The sequence below is a fragment of the Silurus meridionalis genome, chromosome 10 (assembly GCF_014805685.1).
Source record: "Silurus meridionalis isolate SWU-2019-XX chromosome 10, ASM1480568v1, whole genome shotgun sequence".
Classification (NCBI taxonomy): Eukaryota; Metazoa; Chordata; class Actinopteri; order Siluriformes; family Siluridae; genus Silurus; species Silurus meridionalis.
This window is the reverse complement of record NC_060893.1, coordinates 22160513-22181617: the sequence shown is the minus strand read 5'-3', so window position 1 is coordinate 22181617 and position 21105 is coordinate 22160513. Positions and strand designations below refer to the sequence as shown.

Below are 21105 nucleotides of genomic sequence, written 5' to 3'. Positions count from 1 at the left end.
ATCTTAAATCTTATCTATTTAAGAAAAAAAAAAAAAAACATAATCAGCACTTATGCTCTTGTGATTATATCAGTTTATCTGCATATCGGGCATATTCTTTATTCGTGTGTTTGCTCCCTGATTCATCCAGTTACATATAAAGCGCTAACACGATTACTCATCATGAGAATCGTCTATTTCTCGCTGCAAAGTCGACTTCTTCTTTAAACTCATTCACAATTTCTCGTGCAGATGTGCGATAAGTGCGATATTTGGATTTCCTTCATATCAGTCATTCAGTGAACACTGTGCCCATGCTGACTGTAAGAAGCATGAGTTGTTGTTTTTTTAATCGAAGCCAGATGTGCGTTAACCACACTAAAGTCACCGTTAGATGAAACACCTTGTCCTTATTCAGCAGCAGATGCGATGTGGGTTTTTACTTGTCATTGTTAGAGGAAGTTGTGATCACTCTCACTTCCTTTTGTCTGCTGGGAGAAGAGATGACATTTTTCTCTGAATTCATGCTAGAGTAATGGGGGAACCTCAACTGGGGCAACTTGGAAAAGAAGGAAGTTTAAAAAAGAAGATAGAGGAGGAAGTATGGGGGAGCAGACATTTGCCAATGCATAAGCTTTCAGGGAATGTAGTTAGTCAGTTCAGTTATATTTGTCGGAATATGATTTCACCAAACTCCTTTTCCCTTGCAGTGCTTTAATAGCATTCCAGATCTATATCGATAGCATGTTGCAGAGCTCTTTTACTGGATGAATTCCTTTACACAAATTCCTTACATCACCACAGTGAAGTGTTATCAGTGTTCATTTTGCATGAATTGTGTGGGACAAAATGGATGGTGAGAGCAAATCATGAAGAAAGTGTGAAATTCATGTATAAAAAGAATTAGATAGATAGATAGATAGATAGATAGATAGATAGATAGATAGATAGATAGATAGATAGATAGATAGATAGATAGATAGATAGATAGATAGATAGATAGATAGATAGATAGATTGATGCTAAATACAAAAAATGCCCTTATCAGAATTGTGTTCTTGTGTAATGAAAGTGAAATCTTATGTAGATGGTTGCTGAAATCCTGAAAATCCTGTCTGGCACCAATAATCATGCTCTGTCTGTCTGTCTGTCTGTCTGTCTGTCTCTCTGTCTGTCTGTCTTTCTGTTGATCTATCTAACGATTGTCCCAGTAAAAAATGTAGACACACCTACTCCCTTTATTGTTTTTTCTTTCTTTTTATTATTTTTAATATTATACATTAATAGTGAAGGCATCAAAACTGTGAAAGAACACGTGAAATTATGTAGTAAGCAAAAAGAAAGTTAAATCCAAAACACAAACTCTCTTATCAGACTCATGGGGTAGTTGCCTAGAATTATTGTCAATTCACAGGTATGGTTTGTCATTTGCTGCCCTGTTGATGTGTTATAGACCATCACTTGTCTTGTGAGGAAAGGGTGGGTACAGGGTCAATAGCCCTCTTAGTTCTACAGCAACTACTGTACAAATCCATATTATGGAAAGAAACCATCAGTTAAGTAAAGAGCAAATACAGTTCATTATTACTTAAGAAATGAACGTCAGGAAATTTAAATGTATCCCCAAATGCAGTCTCAAAAACCATCGAACGCTACAAAGAAACAGAATCTCATGAGGACCATCTTAGAAATGCAAGAGCAAGAGCTACCTCTGCTGCAGAACATAATTTTATTAGAATAACCACCGATTTACAGCACCTTTGATTAGAGCCCACAAATAAGGTTGGCAGAGTTCAAGGGGTTTACATATTTAAACATTTACTGTTCAGTGGAGACATGAATCAGGCTTTCATGGTGAAATTGCGGTAAAGAAAGCATTAACTTCAGAAGAACAAAAAGCAGGAAAAGATGGCTACTTTGAAGAATTTCATATATTTAATAGTCAGTAAATAGACATTTTAAAGGCAGACTAACAGGTCTTTGAGGGTCAGAATTCTAGCTGATAGACAGGTGTTCAAATACTTATTTGCAGCTGTATCATACAAATAAATAGTTTAAAAATCATACATTGTGATTTCTGGATTTTTTTTTTTAGATGATGTCTCTCACAGTGGACATGCACCTACGATGACAATTTCAGACCCCTCCATGATTTCTAAGTGGGAGAACTTGCAAAATAGCTGGGTGTTCAAATACTTATTTTCCACACTGTATATATATATATATATATATATATATATATATATATATATATATATATATATATATATATATATATATATAAATGTAAAATTTAATAAAAGCTGATGTTCTTTTTCTGCTCCAGGAAGATGTAGCTCTACCTCTGCCATGTTAATCTATTTTCTATATGACTTAGTGTTGTGATACCTAATTTTTACCTATGCAGCAGTGTTGCTGAGAGAATACATTGTAATATAGTCACTGGAACAGTGGAAGTAGAATCCATATGTGGTTTATTTAACAACTGGCACACGTTATCCAAAAAGTAGCAACAGGCAAGAAGGTCTGGTACACAATTAAGGCAGTCAGCGAAGAAAACAAATTCAAAACACAGTAGGCACAAAGAAAGGTCAGAAACAAACACATTACTTCACAATGTCTGGTGGTGTTAGCGCAGACATAAGTAGACTACAAACAGAATTTGGCTGATGGCCCTCCACTGGTGGTGCGACTCGAGGACTGGACTGGGAGCTGTATCAGCACTTGAGAAACAGTTTATTGAGGAGAAGTCAATCTACATATACAATATTGGTCACATTCTAAATAATAAAAGTATAGCACCTCTACTAATAATGATATATAAATAAATACGGCTTTTACAGGTGCACAGGTAATAACAATGCAGCACAATACAAATGCCAAATTGTATCCAAAGCACACTGGATTGTTAACTTGATTCTTATCATCCCTCCTACATATACACTGATACACTTATTATCTATGGAAAAATACAGCTTTAACTTTTTGCATATACTGTTTCTTTCCACCCACATGTAGCACCAGTATGTATATTAAATCATCTAAATGAATGTATAAACGAGTAAATGAATATCCAGTCGAAATATAAAACCAAGCCTGAAGCTTTATTCACACAGCGAGAGGGCGACATCTGCTGGTGAAGTGTGTGCAGTGCAGTGAAAGAAAGATGCATTTTTCCAATGCTGTTGATTTGATTGATGTTTGTTTGTTGCCTCTGAGATTTTATGTGTATTTAACAAGCAAACACACAAAAAATGCATCTTTTTACAGCTAATTTTTAAGTCAAGTCAAGAAGCTTTTTTTAAGAATCAACCATCACCAATTTTGAGTGTTTTTCTGAAATTTACATCTGTGAACTGTAAGAAGTGTGATTTCAAAGCTTCATTTCTACCAAGACACTAGACAAGAGATCATTCAATGACAGTCCAATCCTTCAGGTGTGAAATTAACTATTTAATATTTGCATTAGCTTAGGTTCATCATGTAACTTGTTAATTCTCACTCTCGCTTACATGATTGTCTATTTCTGGCTGCTGGGAAGAGTTTTAACATGAATCCAAGAACTATGAGAATGGATTTAGACTGTAATTAATATAATTAGTCTTCTACAATGGGATAGTACCACCATTTGCACCTACCAGGCTACAGCTTCACACCTAAACAATAATGAATTCTAATAAATGGACATTCAGTGCAGATAAGGACGGGTTTAGTTTTGACTCTGCTCAAGCTTTCGTCCTCATGCCATCAGCGAGTTTTTTCTTGCCAACGTCGCCACTTACTTACTTATTAGGGACAAACTTACAATTATATGGAACAACAACAAAAAAAAAGAATAATAATAATAAAATAATAATTTGAATTTAAATAATAATAAATGTATATATATATATATATATATATATATATATATATATATATATATATATATATATATATATATATATAATGTTTGCATTTTTATTATTATTATTTATTACATTTTTTTTGTTTCATATAATTTGTTCCATATAATAAAAATTTTAAAGTTTGTATAATAAATATTATATTATATTAAATATTGGGGGAATAAAAAATAAATAAAAAAGAATATATATATACATTATATTAAATATTAGGGACAAACATATATGTGTGTGTTTTATTATAATATTTTATATACAAACTTATAATTATATGGAATATATATATATATATATGTGTGTGTGTGTGTGTTTGTCCCTAATATTTAATATAATATAATATTTAATATACAAACTTATATATATATATATATATATATATATATATATATATATATATATATATATATATATATATATATATATATATACAGTAGATTCGGTTACGTCATAAATAACACGTGTGATGGCCTCGCGCTTCTCTCACTTTCTCAATATAGGTTCCGTTTCCGGATTTCTGTTTTTTTTTCCTTTTTTTTTTTTATACCGCAATGCATCAGACACAGGGTGGATCCCAAACATCTTCTCACCGTAATCACAGTGCACTGTTTATCCAAGGGAAGCCATTCACTCCTGCCCTACATAGGGCACCTATACAGACAAGAGGGAGTCGATTGTGGTTTATTTGGCACTCCAGATCTGGGACACTGAAAGAGAGAGAGAGAGAGAGAGAGAGAGAGAGAGATTCGTACGCGCATCAAACTCTTAGAATAACACTCTTAGAATTGCCTCCACACTCTCAACATCTGCACGCTTTTTGCGGAAGATTTCCATCTCCTCGTCCTGGATTCCTCGTTTTCCAGCATAAAAAAACGACGTAACCGTTTAATGCAAGAGGATTGATTTATATTCATTTCTTTTTTGGTCTTAAAAGGGATAAAAGGAGACTAACCAATCAATCAAACAAATAAACCAGCAAAATCCAGAAGGGTATCAGGAGGACAGCTGCGGCGGAAACCAGTGATCTTGCGGTTTAAGTGCGTCAGAACAGCTGTATGTGCATGAATGAGACGAGAGAAAAAACGAATGCAGACTGCTTTGTTTTCTATTCAGTGTCATCCTTAACCAAACAGCATGTTAGACTAACACCTTCCTTTTAGACACTTATTTCTCCCCCCTGACAGATGTGCATGCCCCAAAAGCAAAACTGTACGCATATAAATGATTAGGCATTTCTTTATTGGCGCACAGATGTGCACGCTGTCCTGCAATTTCAGGATTGTGCATAGTCCTAGGTGTAGCACGTTAAAGGATTTTGTTTTTAAATGATATGCAACCTGCTTACAACTCAGCTATCCTAGATCTATATTCTTATTGAAATATATTTCTAAAGAATATATATCTACATAGTCACCAAAGAATTAAGCACTTTGTATAGAGCATGTGTGTTTGCAAGACTTTTGCACACGTTTTTATGCTGTTCTGATTTAGACTTGCACATGCAAACCCTAAACAAGTCTTCCAAGAATGCTGATTGCTGGTCTGAGATCAGCTCGTATATCAATTAATTGACTAAAAATGTGCAAACTCCCTGAAAAAGTGTGAACAGGACTGCTTTTCAAACTACAGCACTCCTGACATTAGACGACTCCAAAGCTAAGGTTTCCATACAGAACATCCTCCACTTGAGCCTCTATTCCTCACTGTGCATCAAGGATGGTTCAGACAGCAGGCCACTTCCTGTCAGGCATGTCTGCCAGGTGTTTCCTGTTCCTGTGTGTGCTCTGTGCACTCTGTGGTGAGTCGACATTTTCTCACAGCAGTTACGTAGTGCATTTATTTTCTTATGGACACATCTCAAATACAGCAATCCACCTACCTGAGCATCCTTACAGCAATTTCTCCTGCTACTTGTCAATATTCCACCTTTATGAGAATCCAGACGCTGTTTACTTCGATTACATTTTATTCGTATAGCAATACTTTTTAACAATGGACACTATCCCAAAGCAGATTTATAAAATACATAGATAAAAAATATATATTATTATATTTTAAATCTATAAATTATTCTCTGTTTATCCTTATTGAGTGAGCCAGTGGCAAAAAATGTCAAGAAATGCAGAAACCTTGAGAGAAACCAAACCAAAAATTAAACCCATTCATAAAAGTTCCTTCATTATTGATCTTATCAATTGTTCACTGATGAAGATTGTCCAATATTGTCGCAGACTTCTTCTTCTTCTTCTTCTTCTTTCGGCTGCTCCCATTAGGGGTCGCCACAGCGGATCATCCGTCTTCATACCACCCTGTCCTCTAAATCTGCCTCTTTCACACCAACTACCTGCATGTCTTCTCTCACCACATCCATGAACCTCCTCCTTGGTCTTCCTCTTTTCCTTCTTTCCTGGTGGCTCCATCCTCAGCATTCTTCTACCAATATAATTCATGTCCCTCCTCTGCACATGTCCAAACCATCTCAAACATTGTCGCAGACTGTTTATATTAGTTACTGTCCAACTCCATTTTCATGGTTCTTCGGTTTCACCTTCACAGCAACTTCATGGATCTTGTTCATGTGGAACCATCCATAGCTGTAGTAAGTCAGTGGACTCCTTTTGAAAAGAACTAAATCCAGAGGTAGGGCATTACGATGAAGGAAGCAGGTGTGGAAAGAGGAAAGGGACAGGTTTACTGGTACCTCACGAGCATAGACTCAATGGAGAGATTGAAAGTGTAGACACACAGAGAGAAAAAATGGATTATTAGGTATCTTTATTGTTATATAATAGTTAAGGACACTGTGCGGTACGATAAAAGTGCAAGTAAAGACTTCTGGCAAGACCAGCTATGGCAGCATGACAAAAAGGAGAAGCTAGAAGGTAACCCAAACATCCAAGCATCCAAACATCCCTGTTCACCGAAACAATCTATATCCATGATTTCTTCAGATTTGCTCCTTTACCTGAGAGAAACCTATTTGATGATGAAAATAAGAGAGAGAGAGAAGGGTGGATTATGTGGAGATGGTGAAGAAGGAAGTGGATAGGATTAGTAAGGAAGGAATAGTATAGGAAGTGAGAGCAAAGTGAAGAGTGGAAAGTCGGTTGAACCAGATGACATACCAGTAGAAGCATGGAGATGTTTAGGAGAGATGGCAGTGGAGGATGCCTGAGGAATGGAGGAGGAGTGTGCTGGTACCGATCTTTAAGAATAAGGGAGATGTACAGACCTGCAGTAACTACAGGGGAATTAAGTTGATTAGTCACACCATGAAGTTATGGGAAAGAGTAGTGAAAGCCAGGCTGAGAGAAGAGGTGACCATCTGTGAGCAGCAGTATGGTTTCATACCGAGGAAGAGCACCACAGATGCAATATTTGCTTTGAGAATGTTGATGAAGTATAGAGAAGGTCAGAAGGAGTTGCATTGTGTATTTGTGGATTTAGAGAAAGCGTACGAAAGGGTGGAGAGAGGAGTTGTGGTATTGTATGAGGAAGTCTGGTGTGTCTGAGAAGTATGTGAGGGTGGTGCAGGACATGTATGAGGACAGTGTGACAGCAGTGAAGTGTGCAGTAGGAATGACAGATGGGTTCAAGATGGAGGTTGGACTGCATCATGGATTGGCTCTGAGGTGGAGTCTTAGGGTCAACAGGGCAAAGTAATGGAGAGTGTGTTAGAGAAGTGAAGGAAAGAGTACATGCAGGGTGGAGTGGGTGGAGAAGAGTGATAGCAAGAGTGATTTGTGATAGAAGAGTATCTGCAAGAATAAAAGGAAAAGTTTATTGGACTGTGGTGAGACCTGCGATGTTGTATAGATTAGAGACAGTGGCATTGAGTAAAAGACAGGAGGTGGAGATTTTCATTGTGAGTGATGAGGATGGACAGGATTAGAAATGAGTTTATTAGAGGGACAGCGCATGTAGGGCGTTTTGGAAACAAAATGAGAGAGGTGCGATTAAGATGGTTTGGACATGTGCATAGGAGGGACATGGGGTATATTGGTAGAAGAATTCTGAGGATGGAGCCACCAGAAAAAAAGGAAAAGAGAAAGACCAAGGAGGAGGTTTATGGATGTGGTTGAAAGAGACAGATGTAGAGGACAGGGTGGTACGGAGACGGATGATCCGCTGTGGCAATCCCTAATAGGAGCAGCCAAAAAAAAGAAGAAGAAGAAGAAGAAGAAGAAGAAAGAAGGCCTGAAAGAGAAAACTATTCACAAAAGACTTGACTAACCGATCTTACGTCTGAGTTGAATTTCGAAGGTGGTTGCTTAGTGGTTAAGGCTTTGAATGCAGCACCACCAAGCTGGTGGGCCTTTGAGAAAGGCCTTTAACCTTTAACTGCTCAGTGGTATGTCTCTCTGAATAAGGGCATCTGCGAAATGCAATAAATATATTCTGGTTAAAAAAATAGACTTTAAATAGACTTTAAATCAGTAGATTCGCCCTTATATTATGACATCCTTCCAATTCAGAAACAAATCAGGAAGAGGAATTTTCAAACGAGAGATTAAGAAAACAATGGGGTGTCAAACCTGATCAAAATAAAACAATGGCAGTCTGTAAAACTGTTCATCCCTTGAATTGTTTCCAAAATAAAATTTGTGGATAAAATGAACACAATATTCAAGATTCAAATGCACATGAAACTGGGTCCGAATTAGACATTAATGTATAGGAATTTTAACATTTTCCAAACATGGATTAATAGAAAAAAAAATGGACTACAGCAATATGAAATGTTAAAAGATAAATCACAACTCGACAAAAACAAACCTTTTAATTCAGATATATTGGGAGTAGAAGGGGATGGGGCTAAGCAGGAAGCACACTGACTGCAGAAATAAAGGGGGAAACACAGATATAAGATTTTGTGTAATTCAATATAATACACTGTGTTAACTATACTGTATGTACTTTTCATACCAGTGATATATGCTGAAGAAAAGCGAGTAGAACAACAACAACAAAAAAAGGTGTACCAGGTTATTGTCTGTATATGAAATATATTTTCTGCTAATTAAAACTAATAAAATAGTCATATCTAATATTTGTTAATAGCCTAAATTGTATGGATAAATATTAGGGCATTTTCTTTCCCCACACCCCATTTTCAGATGCATTACGAGTATTTTGTCTCTTCTGGTGTCACTGCAGTGATGTTCTGCATCAGTGCATTGATGCACAATATGTAGTTCTGTTTGAAAGGTATGTTTCTCAATGTGCTCGTTGTTTGTGCTTTCCAGTCTCTCTGTGTAACGGAGCATGTGCAGAGGTGGACTCGGACACTGAGGCGGTAGCAGGGCATGGCTTTAAATTGGGCTGCATTTCCTGCAAGATGAGAGGTGAGGTGGAGGCCTCCGCGATCGTAGACTGGTACTTCAGGGCTAAAGGAGAGAAAGAGTTTGTACATGTGAGTTATCTGGGTGTATCTATTGTTTTAGCAATTTAGAAGAGAAATAAAAAGAAAAATACATGGACATCAAACTAGATTAAATCAATTAAAGGGTGGTGTGATGTCGGAATATTTCATTTATTAATGAACGACACAGCATGCTATTTACAATTTTTTCATGAAATTCATTAAATAATTAATTCTTTTTAAATGATATGATATTTTATGTGCTATAATATGCAAATATTTTACTGTTTGGTACTGTGTGCTGTTGTGTACATGACAAATAAAATACGCATTTCTCCATTTGCAAGTACTTTTGCAACACAGGTACGCTTACAACACCAATTACGTTTGGCGATTCAATAAAATGTAAATAAAAGCAGAATGCGAGGAACGAATATTTAATTTACAGTAGAAAATTGAAAACATATCAAATGCTTAAACTAAGGAAATGTACCCTTTTAAACAAAAAAATAAGGTAATATAAAATTTGATGGCTGTAACACGTCTCAAAAAAGTAGGGGCTGTGCAACAAAAGTCTAGAAAACGTAAATGCTATTAAAATAAAAGAGTTGGAGAAACATTTTGTTTTTTTCATTTGAATTTCTTTTTTGAAACCATGCACATCACAGACTAAAGTGGAGAGGGACCATCTGGCTTGCTATCAGAGCTCAGTTCAATAATCTGCATCTCGGATTGTATGGAAGTGCATTTGGCCAGGCTCAATCAATGCTAAATGGTATATAGAGGTTTTAAAGCAACAAATGCTTCAATCCAGGAAACATTGTTTTTGGCTAATGCCTTGCATATTTAAACAGGACAATGCTAACTGCATACTGCATCTTTTACAATAGCATGACATTTGGCACATCATGAAAGCAAAAAATACAACAAAGGACACCCAGAACTGTTAACCTGATAGAATCCTGTATCAGACAAATATGGGACAATATTCCTTTACCAAAACTTCAGCAACTGGTCTCCTCAGTTCCCACATGTATGCAGACAGAAGACGTGATGCTACACAGTGGTAAACAGTCCCAACTTTTTTGAGACCTGTTTCAGCCATCAAATTCAAAATTCATTATTTTTTCCACTGTATATTTTCTCAGGTTGTTTTTCTGCTTTATTGCGAATCAAATATGGAATTATGAGATTTGCAAATCATTGCGTTCTGTTTTTATTTACATTTTCACATTGTTCTTTTTTGGAATAGGGGGTGGTACTGTAAAGTACCTCAGCATTCACTAGCTCTTTTTTTCCTCTCACTTAATTTTAATAACATTCATTTCTGTCCAGTCAGATATTGCTGACACTGGAGACTCCTTCCATAAATAAATGGAAGTGGTTAAGATGGACTTCTGAACAGAAGGTTGTGAGTTCAAAATCCCAGCTCCACCAAGCTGCCACTTGGCCTCAACAGTATATATGCTATAAATGTGGCATAATATTTGGCATATATACCAAATGGCATCAATGTAAAAGTATCAACAATGGATTTATTATTTATGAAGAAACCCTGTATAAGTTGCTGCTTCTCAAATGAAAACATATGAGTAGAACAGAGGATTACATATTAAATTCTAATTAACTTACAGATGGAAATACTGTTTCAGCTACTATTATAGAAAATAAAAAAACATATCTAGAAAATTATTCATAATAAATCAGATATCAAACCTCTGTGGTATAAACCACATTAACCACAATGGAGCTTTTACAGAAAATAAACTCTGTTTCAGTAACAGACATTTTTAGTCAACAGCCATTTAAAAAACCTCAAACAGATCGTAGAAAATGTCCAGCCTTTCACTAAGACCTAAACCTTTAAACCCTGTAAGCATGTATTTGACACGAAGGCCTCCCTCTTTATGCAGATCTATAACTATGATGGTGGGTCACCCATCATAATCGACGACCGCTTCGAAGATCGCGTGCACTGGAATGGCAGTAGGAAGACCAATGACCTGCAGGATGCCTCCATCTACATCCACAATGTCACCTTTAATGATTCAGGAGTGTACCGCTGCTTCTTCCGCCGAACCCTCTCCTATGACGCCTATGAGTATGAGACTACTGCCATCAAGGTGGTGCACCTCACTGTGGTGGCTAAAGGTGCAGTAATTTACAAAATACCTACAGAACCTTCCAAATCTCAGCATCTTCAACTCTGCTACGTCTAGCTCCCCCCCTGTCTTTTACTCAATGCCACTGTCTCTAAAGCATACAACATCTCAGGTTATAAACTTTCCCTTTCACTCTTGCAGATACCCTACTATCACAAATTACTCCTGCTATCACTCTTCTCCACCCACTCCACCCTGCATGCACTCTTTTCTTCACTTCTCAGACACACTCTCCATTACTTTGCATTGTTGACCCCAGGTACCTGAACTCCTCCACCTTCTCCACCTCTTCTCCCTGCAACCGCACCCCTCCACTGCCCTCCCTCTCTTTCACACACATGTACTCTGTCTTACTCCTACTGACTTTCATTCCCCTTCTCTCCAGAGTGTACCTCCACCTCTCCAGGCTCTTCTCAACCTGCTCCCTACTCTCACCACAAATCACAATATCATCTGCAAACATCATAGTCCACGCAGACTCCTGTCTCCCCTTGTCCGTCAACATATCCATCACCACTGCAAACAGGAAAGGGCTCAGAGCCGATTCTTGATGCCGTTCCACCTCCACCTTGAACCAATCTGTTGTATCTACTTCACACTTCACTGCCGTCACACTGTCCTCATACATGTCCCACACCACCCTCACATACTTCTCTGCCACACCTGACTTCCTCATACAATACCACAACTCCTCTCTCTTCACACTGTCATATGCTTTCTCTAAATCCACCAACCCACAATGCAACTCCTTCTGACATTCTCTATACTCGTCCATCAACGCTTCCTTTTTCTAAATTACACAGAGCAGGCCTTATAATTCTTTCTCACCTTTCTGTGTCTTCCTTTCTTAGCGACGCGCGGCACAGCCTCCATTGTTTCGGAGGTAATGATGTATGTGTCAATCATCGGGCTGCAGCTGTGGCTGTTGGTGGAGATGATCTATTGCTACAGAAAGATCGCTGCAGCCGGCGATGAGGCCCTCAGAGCCAGCGCGTCAGTACCATGTTCATGTTTTTGGTCTTTCTTAGATGCCTATATATCCTTACACTGCCAATGCTGCATTATACTTAATATTTTGATTTAGTAGTTAACCTGTTGTGTTCTAACAAAATGTTTCTAATCTTTTATACAATCAAAGAAAGCAGATTCGATAGGTGACAGATGTGCATAAATTTTTTAATATTGAACCAGATTTGTCAGTGAATACATTCTGTGAATGACGCATTTACATTTATAGCATCTGGCAGATGCCCCCGTCCAGAGAGACTTACATTTATCTCATGTACATAATCGAGCAGTTGAGGATTGAGGCAGCTTGGTGGTATTAGAAGATGAGTGGTGGATGAAGGACACAAACTGTGTAGTTAAGTAATGTAGAGATACACTGTAAAATATTACTCCAGTAAAAGTTAAAGTGCTCCATTTGAACTTTCATTCAAATAAAAGGACAAAAGTATTTGCCTTCATATGCAATTAAGTATGCAAAGTACAATGATTTGTTATAGCTCAGATTGAAAGGAAAATTCTTGTAAAAAGAAATTGTATAGGGCTGAGGCAGGCAGAGAAAGCACTTGAAAATTAAGGACTTGTTCGTGTAAATCGTGACAATAAGGCCACGGGTGTTAAGGCAAGTTCGAGACGGGAATTTCTTCCATCATTTATTACTCTTACAAAAATCTGCTTGCTGTTGAACTGATGCTGAACTGTATGTTGGTGATAAGTAGATACCATCAAGCGCCATTCAAAACAAGCTCAAAACAGAGCGTGCGCTCGACCCTGATTGGTGGCTTGCTGCGTGCTTGACAATTTACGTTTTTTATTCACTCATAAATAAAAAGGAACGACTGATTTCACAAAATGTGGTTGAGTAAAAAATAAGAGATTTGACTTTAATATGTAGTGAAGTTTAAGTAAAAGTCTCATCAAATGGAAATTCTTCAGTAAAGTACAATAGTGTGAAAAGCTACTTGAGTACAGTAACAAATTAATTTTTACTTTATTACTGTCCACCACTGTCGATGATGCCTGGATTTACAATTGACAAAAAACATAAATAATAATCTTTACTTGGCAATCTTTTGCCAAATCTAGCTTGATAGATAGTCACATGTACATTACAACACAATGAAACGCTTTCTTCGTATATCCTAGCTTATTAGGATACATTCCTATTACAGCATCATTATATATGAGTTATGAACTAAAACAGAAACCTGAAGCGATGAATACTAGTATAGGATTTATGTGAAGCTAATGCTGTACATCTTTTTGAACATCACAGTGATGTTTAACAAGCTCAGAGGAGAGTCTTAGCTTAAATAACCCAGTGTTTTGCATACACTAGCTAACAGATATCCACATTTGGCTAGTTTTACTCTAACTGACAGAAAGGAGAGTCATACCATTTTACCCCAGAAGTGACTGGTATGAGATACATCTGAAGCTAATGCATCTTTTTAAGTATTGCTCATACATTATCCCAGGGAAGCTCAACATGCTCTGAGGAGACTCTTAGCTTTCCTAGACCAGCCTTACAAATGTCCATGATTGGGTAGTTTCAAGGGAGTTAGTGTTATTTAGAGAGCAATACAATCTCCCTTATCCAGACAGAAGCAGAAAGAAAGTTTATTTATGGCATTTTTAATAAGGTGGTCTAGTGGTTAGGATACGGCGCTATCACCGCTGCGGCCCGGCTTCAATCCCCGGTTAGGGAACCGACCCCAGCCACTCTTAGTGCCGGTCCCAAGCCCGGATAAATGGGGAGGGTTGCATTAGGAAGGGCATCCAGTGCCATGTGCCAAATCAAACATGCGGATGATCCGCTGTGGGACCCCTAATGGGAGAAGCCGAAAGAAAGTTTACTTATGGCATTTTTAATATTGTGACCCCTGTGGCACTTGTACGTTGCTTTTGCTATTATTGCATTATTATTTTATTCATAAATAAATGACAACGCTGCTAAATGACATTAATGAACTAGGATCAACATCAGATCAACATCGGATCAACAATGGATCAACATTTTATAACATTATGGCCTATGACATATATAATTATTATGACTATTCGTTATTTAATTTTTATTATTTTTTAAAATAGTTTTTCTTATTTCTATAGCACCAGCACACCATGACAAATTCCTTGTTCAAGCAACCCCTAATACTTGCCAATAAAGATGATTCTGACACTGATTTTGATTCTTATTAGGATTAAGTTAAATACAGTAAGATAAATACAGCAATTAATAGTTATTTATGAGTAAAGCATATTAAGGAAAAAAAAGGTTAATATTTAAACTCTTCATGGTTTTTTTCATGTAAGCCTTATCTGTTATTTTCTAACACTATGGTGAGCATCACTGTGTACATTGAGAGTTAATTACGATCATGTAGGGGTCGGATTCCTCACTTCCTACCGTTTATAGGGGGAAAAAAACGAAATCATAATCGTAGAGGAGATTTTATCTTGCGCCACTCTGGTGTGATCTATATCCTATATTTATCCTGCGTGTAACCTCTTTTTGTGTGTGCAGGGAGGAGTATTTAGCGATAGCATCGGAAAGCAAAGATAACTGCACAGGAGTGCAGGTGGCGGAATAACAGAGGTGGGTTCCATACAACATGACGAAATTCTCAGGTTTTAAGATTTGGAGATCACTTTTATAAAAGCATCGAATGGACTGTGCAGACGAGCTTTTTGAGGGCAGCCTGTTTGACAGCGTGTTGGAGGACTACTTCAGACAGACATCGAAAAGCCAAGGTCAGGAGTGACCCGGAGTCATATTTGTTTGCTGATGCAGTCTACTGGCTGGTTGTCAAAAAAGAAAAGCTGCCAAGAGCAATCTCGTGTCTAACTGTCATGCCGTCATTGCAATTATTACACAATTAATATCATGGTTTGGATCGTAGCAGCTGACTGGTGTCAGTGTAATCCGTGTCGACAGTTGATTAAAAACTCTTGTCATGCAAACTTTAACTCCAAGTTCCACATATTCACTGAACTGTTATAGACTGTTATAACTATGTCCCATATGTTTAGCCCTTTATTAAGTGTTTTTTTTTTACATTTTGGTTTTTTTTTCGTAATTATAAATATACTGAATATTTATTCTTAAATTGGTTTTCAGGCTTTACCTGTGTCACCCACATGCATCTCCACATTCCTGTCTTCTGCTTCTTCCTGGCATCATCACAATTATCCAGCTGGATGTTCCCTTGTTATTGAACATCTTCCTCAAACACCTAATCCAAACCTGCCATGAACCTGCCTTGTTTTGTGAGAGTTTCAATCCAGTTCTTCTTGTTTAGCATTTAAATCCTTCAAGAAATAGTTTGAGGAGACCAGGATCACGAAATGGTTATTTATAAGAAACAAAGGTTTGCATGATTGTAATTATAGGGCATGTTTATATATATATATATAGTATTTCAAGTACATTGCACCTCATACATATTGCTTTAATATAGAAATGGAACGAAATGCATTACATATTTGCTGTATATATTTGGGTTGCCAACAGACATGCGTCAATAGTTGAGTTTCTGGGTTAGTTTCTAACATTGAAATAGCTCCAAAAACATCACAGATCCTACTCACTTCTCTATAAGCTTGTTTTGGGGACAATGCTAATAAAGGCAAGGTCAAACACGACGTATTTTGGGTTACTAAGTGGAAGGTCAGGAGGTTTAAGCCCCGGTATTTCCATGCCGCCACTCTTGGGCACTTGAGCGAAGCCCATAACCCTCTGTGTTCCAGGGGTGCTGTACCCATGGCTGACCCTGCGCTCTGACCCCAGCTTCCTAACATCGCTGGGATATGTGAAGAAAGAATTTCACTGTGCTGTAATGTATATGTATATCTCTACAAGTAAAAAGTTATTTTTTAAAAAAGGTTCTCAGAGGGTCCAGTGACATAGTGATTCAAAGATATATGACTGAATAACAGACTTGTTGTTACGAAGAAGAAACAGGTCCTGTTCAAGTTATGCTGACTTGTTTAGAAACATCTGAGGTAGGATCGATATTTTAACGCGAAATCTTCCAACACCAGTTTTGAAAGTATAGATACTTTAGGATCGATCCGCCCGTCCCTAATGTCTAGTCTGTCGAAAAAGTAGTAACCCTAATATGTATTTTTACTCTGACATAAGCAAAAAATAATTTAGAAACTACCACTAATAAGCAATAGTCCAATGTTGCACTAGGGGTCAGTAAGGAGCAATGAATTAAGCACAGTCTTTTCTCATTTTCAGGGCAACATATTTACTATGATGTGTGTGTACACTATTCGACGCTATGGGTGCATGGACTAGCCTCTGCTGAAATGCGGAGACAACAGCGAGCTATACTCTACATTCCAGCAGTTCTGTTTCCGTCATTTAATGCTGGAGCTATATACATACAGTATAAACCCTTCAAATGTGATGCAGCTGCTTTCAGCCAAACGAAAACAGGGCATTGTGTGCTTACTTGTTCCAAAACAAGTAAGAGTTTTTTTTTTTTTATTAAGACATTACTCATAGAATTGTTTATTATTGAGTACTGAATCTAAAACTAGTGAATTTATTAAATCAGTCAAATTTGAAGGAAATCACCTCATGCTATTGCAATGCAATATGAGAAAAGGCTCAAGTTTATGCACTTTAATGTCTCTTCAGTAAATGCATGATCAATCAGCAACAAAAATACTGTGCATTAGACACTTATAACCCTTACTCCGGCTATAGTATTATACTTGACATATTTTTATGACAAAGATATACTAGTGCAAAAATGATGAAAATATTAACTGTGAAGGAAACACTTATGACTCAGAATGTTTGAAGGTTATTATGGAAATTAAATTATTGAATAAAAAAAAGGCAGTGTGTGGGTTTTTTTTTTTGTTTGTGTTTAAAGAAGATTTCTTAAAGGAGGTTCTCTTTTACCCCAAACCACAAAGGCTGCTTTTTAGTTTGTGCGTACGAACATGCCGAGACCTTCCAAGTCCACGAATGTGATTATAGCCCTATTACAGAGTCAATCATTTTCTTGACTCATACAAATTCATGCAAAATAACGAATGGTATGTACGACTCTGGATTATTAATCCAATCTGCCTGAACAAACTTTTGGTCTGTGTGACCTTTGAGTAAAACTCCACCCAAGCGTGCTGTGACTATCAGAAGGTCATGCGTTCACATCTCAGCCATGCCAAACAGTCAGACCCTGTAGTAAGTCCTCTTTTCTATCATATCTGACTCTGTTCTCTCCTTTATAAGCAACATGTGAAGAAAAGAATTTCACAAGAATCATATATACATACCTACATACCTTTTTATTTGACAGTGGAACCATACTCAAGTCCATGCCAACTAGCTTAAGGTTGTTTTGACAAAAAGATAGGAAAGTATGGAAACGTAAGTTTATGAGAAAGAGTGAATTGTGCACAATCAGTTGATAGAGATACTGATACAAATTGTTTGTGATGTCTGTGATGAGTCACAACAGGTAAGTAAATACAGATGCAAATGCAAGAAGCTTTTATCGTAAATAAACAGGCTGACAGTTCCAAAAAATCCAAAGAAGAAAAAATCCATTAAGGAGTTCCTGTGTGTCTGCTTACTCTCAAGGTTTCAATCAGTAAACATTTGTATTACTGTAACCCAGCCATTATAGTTGCACAAGCCAGTGCACGCTTACTGCCAGTCCCACTCTTAGTGCCCCAATATATGAGGAGGGTTTCGTTAAGAAGGGCATCCAGTGTAAAACAAATATGTGCCAAATCAAATATGAAGATCACGAACCAGAATGGAATGTCATACCGGATCGGTCGAGGTCAGTGGTGTAGGGGATATCGTGAGGGAGGAGTACAGTAATCGTGTAGAGGAGGTGGAGAGAGTTTCTGATAGTGTGATGAACGTGAAGCTGGAAGTTGAAGGGGTGATGATGAATGTCATCAGTGCCTATGCTCCACAAGTAAATTGTAAGATAGAGGAAAAATTCTGGAGTGAGTTAAATGAAGTGGTGGAGAATTAACCTAGAAAAGAGCGATTGGTGATTGGGGCAGACTTTAATGGGCATGTAGGTGAAGGAGAGGAATGTGGAAGGGCAGATGGTGGTAGATTTTGCTAAAAGGATGGAAATGGCAGTGGTGAATACATATTTTAAGAAAAAGGAGGAGCATAGGGTGATGTATAAGAGTGGAGGAAGGTGCACACAGGCGGACTGTATTTTATGCAGAAAATGCAACCTAAAGAAGATTGGAGACTGTAAGGTGTTGGCAGGGGACAGTGTAGCTAGACAGCATCGGATGGTGGTCTGTAGGATGGTTTTGGAGGTAAAGCAGAAGAGAAGGAAAATGAAGACTGAAAAAAGAATAAGATGGTGGAAACTGAAGGAGGAAGATTGTATTGTGAGGTTCAGGGAAGAGGTCAGACAGGGGCTTGCTGGTGCTGAAGATGTGCTGGATGATTGGGCAACTACTGCAGGAGTGATGAGGGAGACAGCTAGAAAGGTACTTGATGTGACATCTGTAAATAGAAAGAAACACAAAGAGACGTGGTGGTGGAATGAGGAAGTGCAGGAGAGCATAAGGAAAAAATGGTTGGCGAAACAGAACTGGGATCGACAGAGTGATGAGAAATGTAGGCAGGAGTACAAGGGGATGCGGCAGCAGGTAAAAAGGGATGTGGCGAAAGCCAAGGAACAGGCATATGGGGAGCTATATAAGAGATTGGACACTAAGGGAGGAGAAAAGGATTTGTATCGAATGGCCAGACAGAGGGACCGCGCTGGGAAGGATGTGCTGCAAGTTAGAGCAATAAAGGATGGAGATGGAAATGTGTTGACTAGTGAGGAGAGTGTGTTGAGAAGAAGGAGAAGTATTTTAAGGAGCTGATGAATGAGGGAAATGAGAGAGAGAAGAGGTTGGATAATGTGGAGATGGTGAAGCAGGAAGTGGATAGGATTAGTAAGGAGGAAGTGAGAGCAGATGACATACCGGTAGAAGCATGGAGATGTTTAGGAGAGATGGCATTGGAGTTTTTAATCAGATTGTTCAACAAGATTCTGGAAGGTGGAGAGGATGCTGAGGAATGGAAAAGCAGTTTGCTGGTACTGATTTTTAGGAATAAGGGAGATGTGCAGACCTGCAGTAACTACAGGGCAATAAAATCAAGATCAGTCACACCATGAAGTTATGGGAAAGAGTAGTGGAAGCCAGGCTGAGAGAAGAGGTGACCATCTGTGAGCAACAGTATGGTTTCATGCTGAGGAAGAGTACCTTATGCTTTGAGAATGTTGATGGAGAAGTATAGAGAAGGTCAGAAGGAGTTACACTGTGAGAGGTGGAGGTACGTGCTGGAAAGAAGAGGAATGAAAGTCAGTAGGAGTAAGACAGAGTACATGTGTGTGAATGAGAGGGAGGGCAGTGGAGTGGTGCGGTTACAGGGAGAAGAGTTGGAGAAGTTGGAGGAGTTCAGGTACCTGGGGTCAACAGTGCAATGTAATGGAGAGTGTGTTAGAGTGATAGCAGGAGTGATTTGTGATAGAAGGGTATCTGTGAGAGTGAAAGGGAAAGTTTATAGGACTGTGGTGAGACCTGAGATGTTGTATGGTTTAGAGACAGTGGCATTGAGTAAATGACAGGAGGTGGAGCTGGAGGTAGCAGAGCTAAAGATGCTGGGATTTTCATAGGGAGTGATGAGGATGGACAGGATTAGAAATGAGTTTATTAGAGTGACCGTGCATGTCGGACATTTTGGAGACAAGGAGAGGGAGGCTCAATTAAGATGGTTTGGACAAGTGCAGGGAAGGGACACGGGGTATATCAGTAGGACATTGCTGACACGATGGAGCCGCCAGAAACGAGGAAAAGAAGAAGCTGCAAACATCATAGTCTACGGAAACTCCTGTCTGACCTCATCTGTCAGCCTGTCCTTCACCACTGCAAACAGGAAAGGGCTCAGAGTTGATCCTAGGCGATCACATAAGAGCAATACATCATTTAAATCTGTAAAGGGTCTACTTTTATTTGTATTCACTTATAATAACAACAAAATACTTTTTGTGAAATTAAGAAAACAGACAGGGGGCGCTCTCTGCCGTCTCTGTCATCTCTCTTCACACACATAAATAAAACAACCTGAATTACAGTTGCCTCACAGACATAAATAAATAATTGCATAGAAATCTCGAAATGTCTTCTTTTAATAAACCAATTCACATCAAAAACAAATATTTTCTGATTATGTAATCGTATGAAAGTTGTACGAGTTCACGATTGACAGCCCTAAACTGAGAAAATGTAGCATTTTAAAGAAGAAAATAAGTAATTTTGAATTTGATGGCTGCAACACGTCTTAAAATAGTTGGGGCAGGGCCATAATTACCACTGTGTAGCATCACATCTCTTATAGGTCTTTATAGGTCCGGGAGATAAGGAGATTAAAAGAGTTTTGGGAGAGGAATGTTGTCCCATTGGTATCTAATACAGGATTCTAGCAGCTCAACAGTCCTGGGTCTTTTTTGTTGTTATTTTTATTTTTTTTTTTTCATTCAATGATTTTTTTGAATGGTGAAACACACTGGACTGCAAATTCATCACCTGTATTCTTCTACTATGAAGCCGTGCTGTTTAAATAGATGCAGGTGCTAGTTTTGTTTGACACCATGCGTATAGTGCTACAGTGTTTGTTTGGAATTGGAGTTAGGATTTGGGT

At 38.0% G+C, this 21105-nt stretch overlaps 1 protein-coding gene across 1 annotated transcript; it reads left to right on the top strand.

Moving 5' to 3' along the window:
- The first annotated feature begins 4577 nt into the window (after positions 1-4577).
- scn1bb (sodium channel, voltage-gated, type I, beta b) lies at positions 4578-16564 on the top strand. Its single transcript, XM_046860236.1, has 7 exons — positions 4578-4918; positions 5511-5679; positions 9128-9294; positions 11157-11394; positions 12257-12398; positions 14938-15009; positions 15532-16564. Exons 2-6 carry the CDS (start codon positions 5598-5600, stop codon positions 15002-15004), a joined length of 696 nt encoding a protein of 231 aa, XP_046716192.1. The 5' UTR covers positions 4578-4918; positions 5511-5597; the 3' UTR covers positions 15005-15009; positions 15532-16564.
- Positions 16565-21105: the final 4541 nt, after the last annotated feature.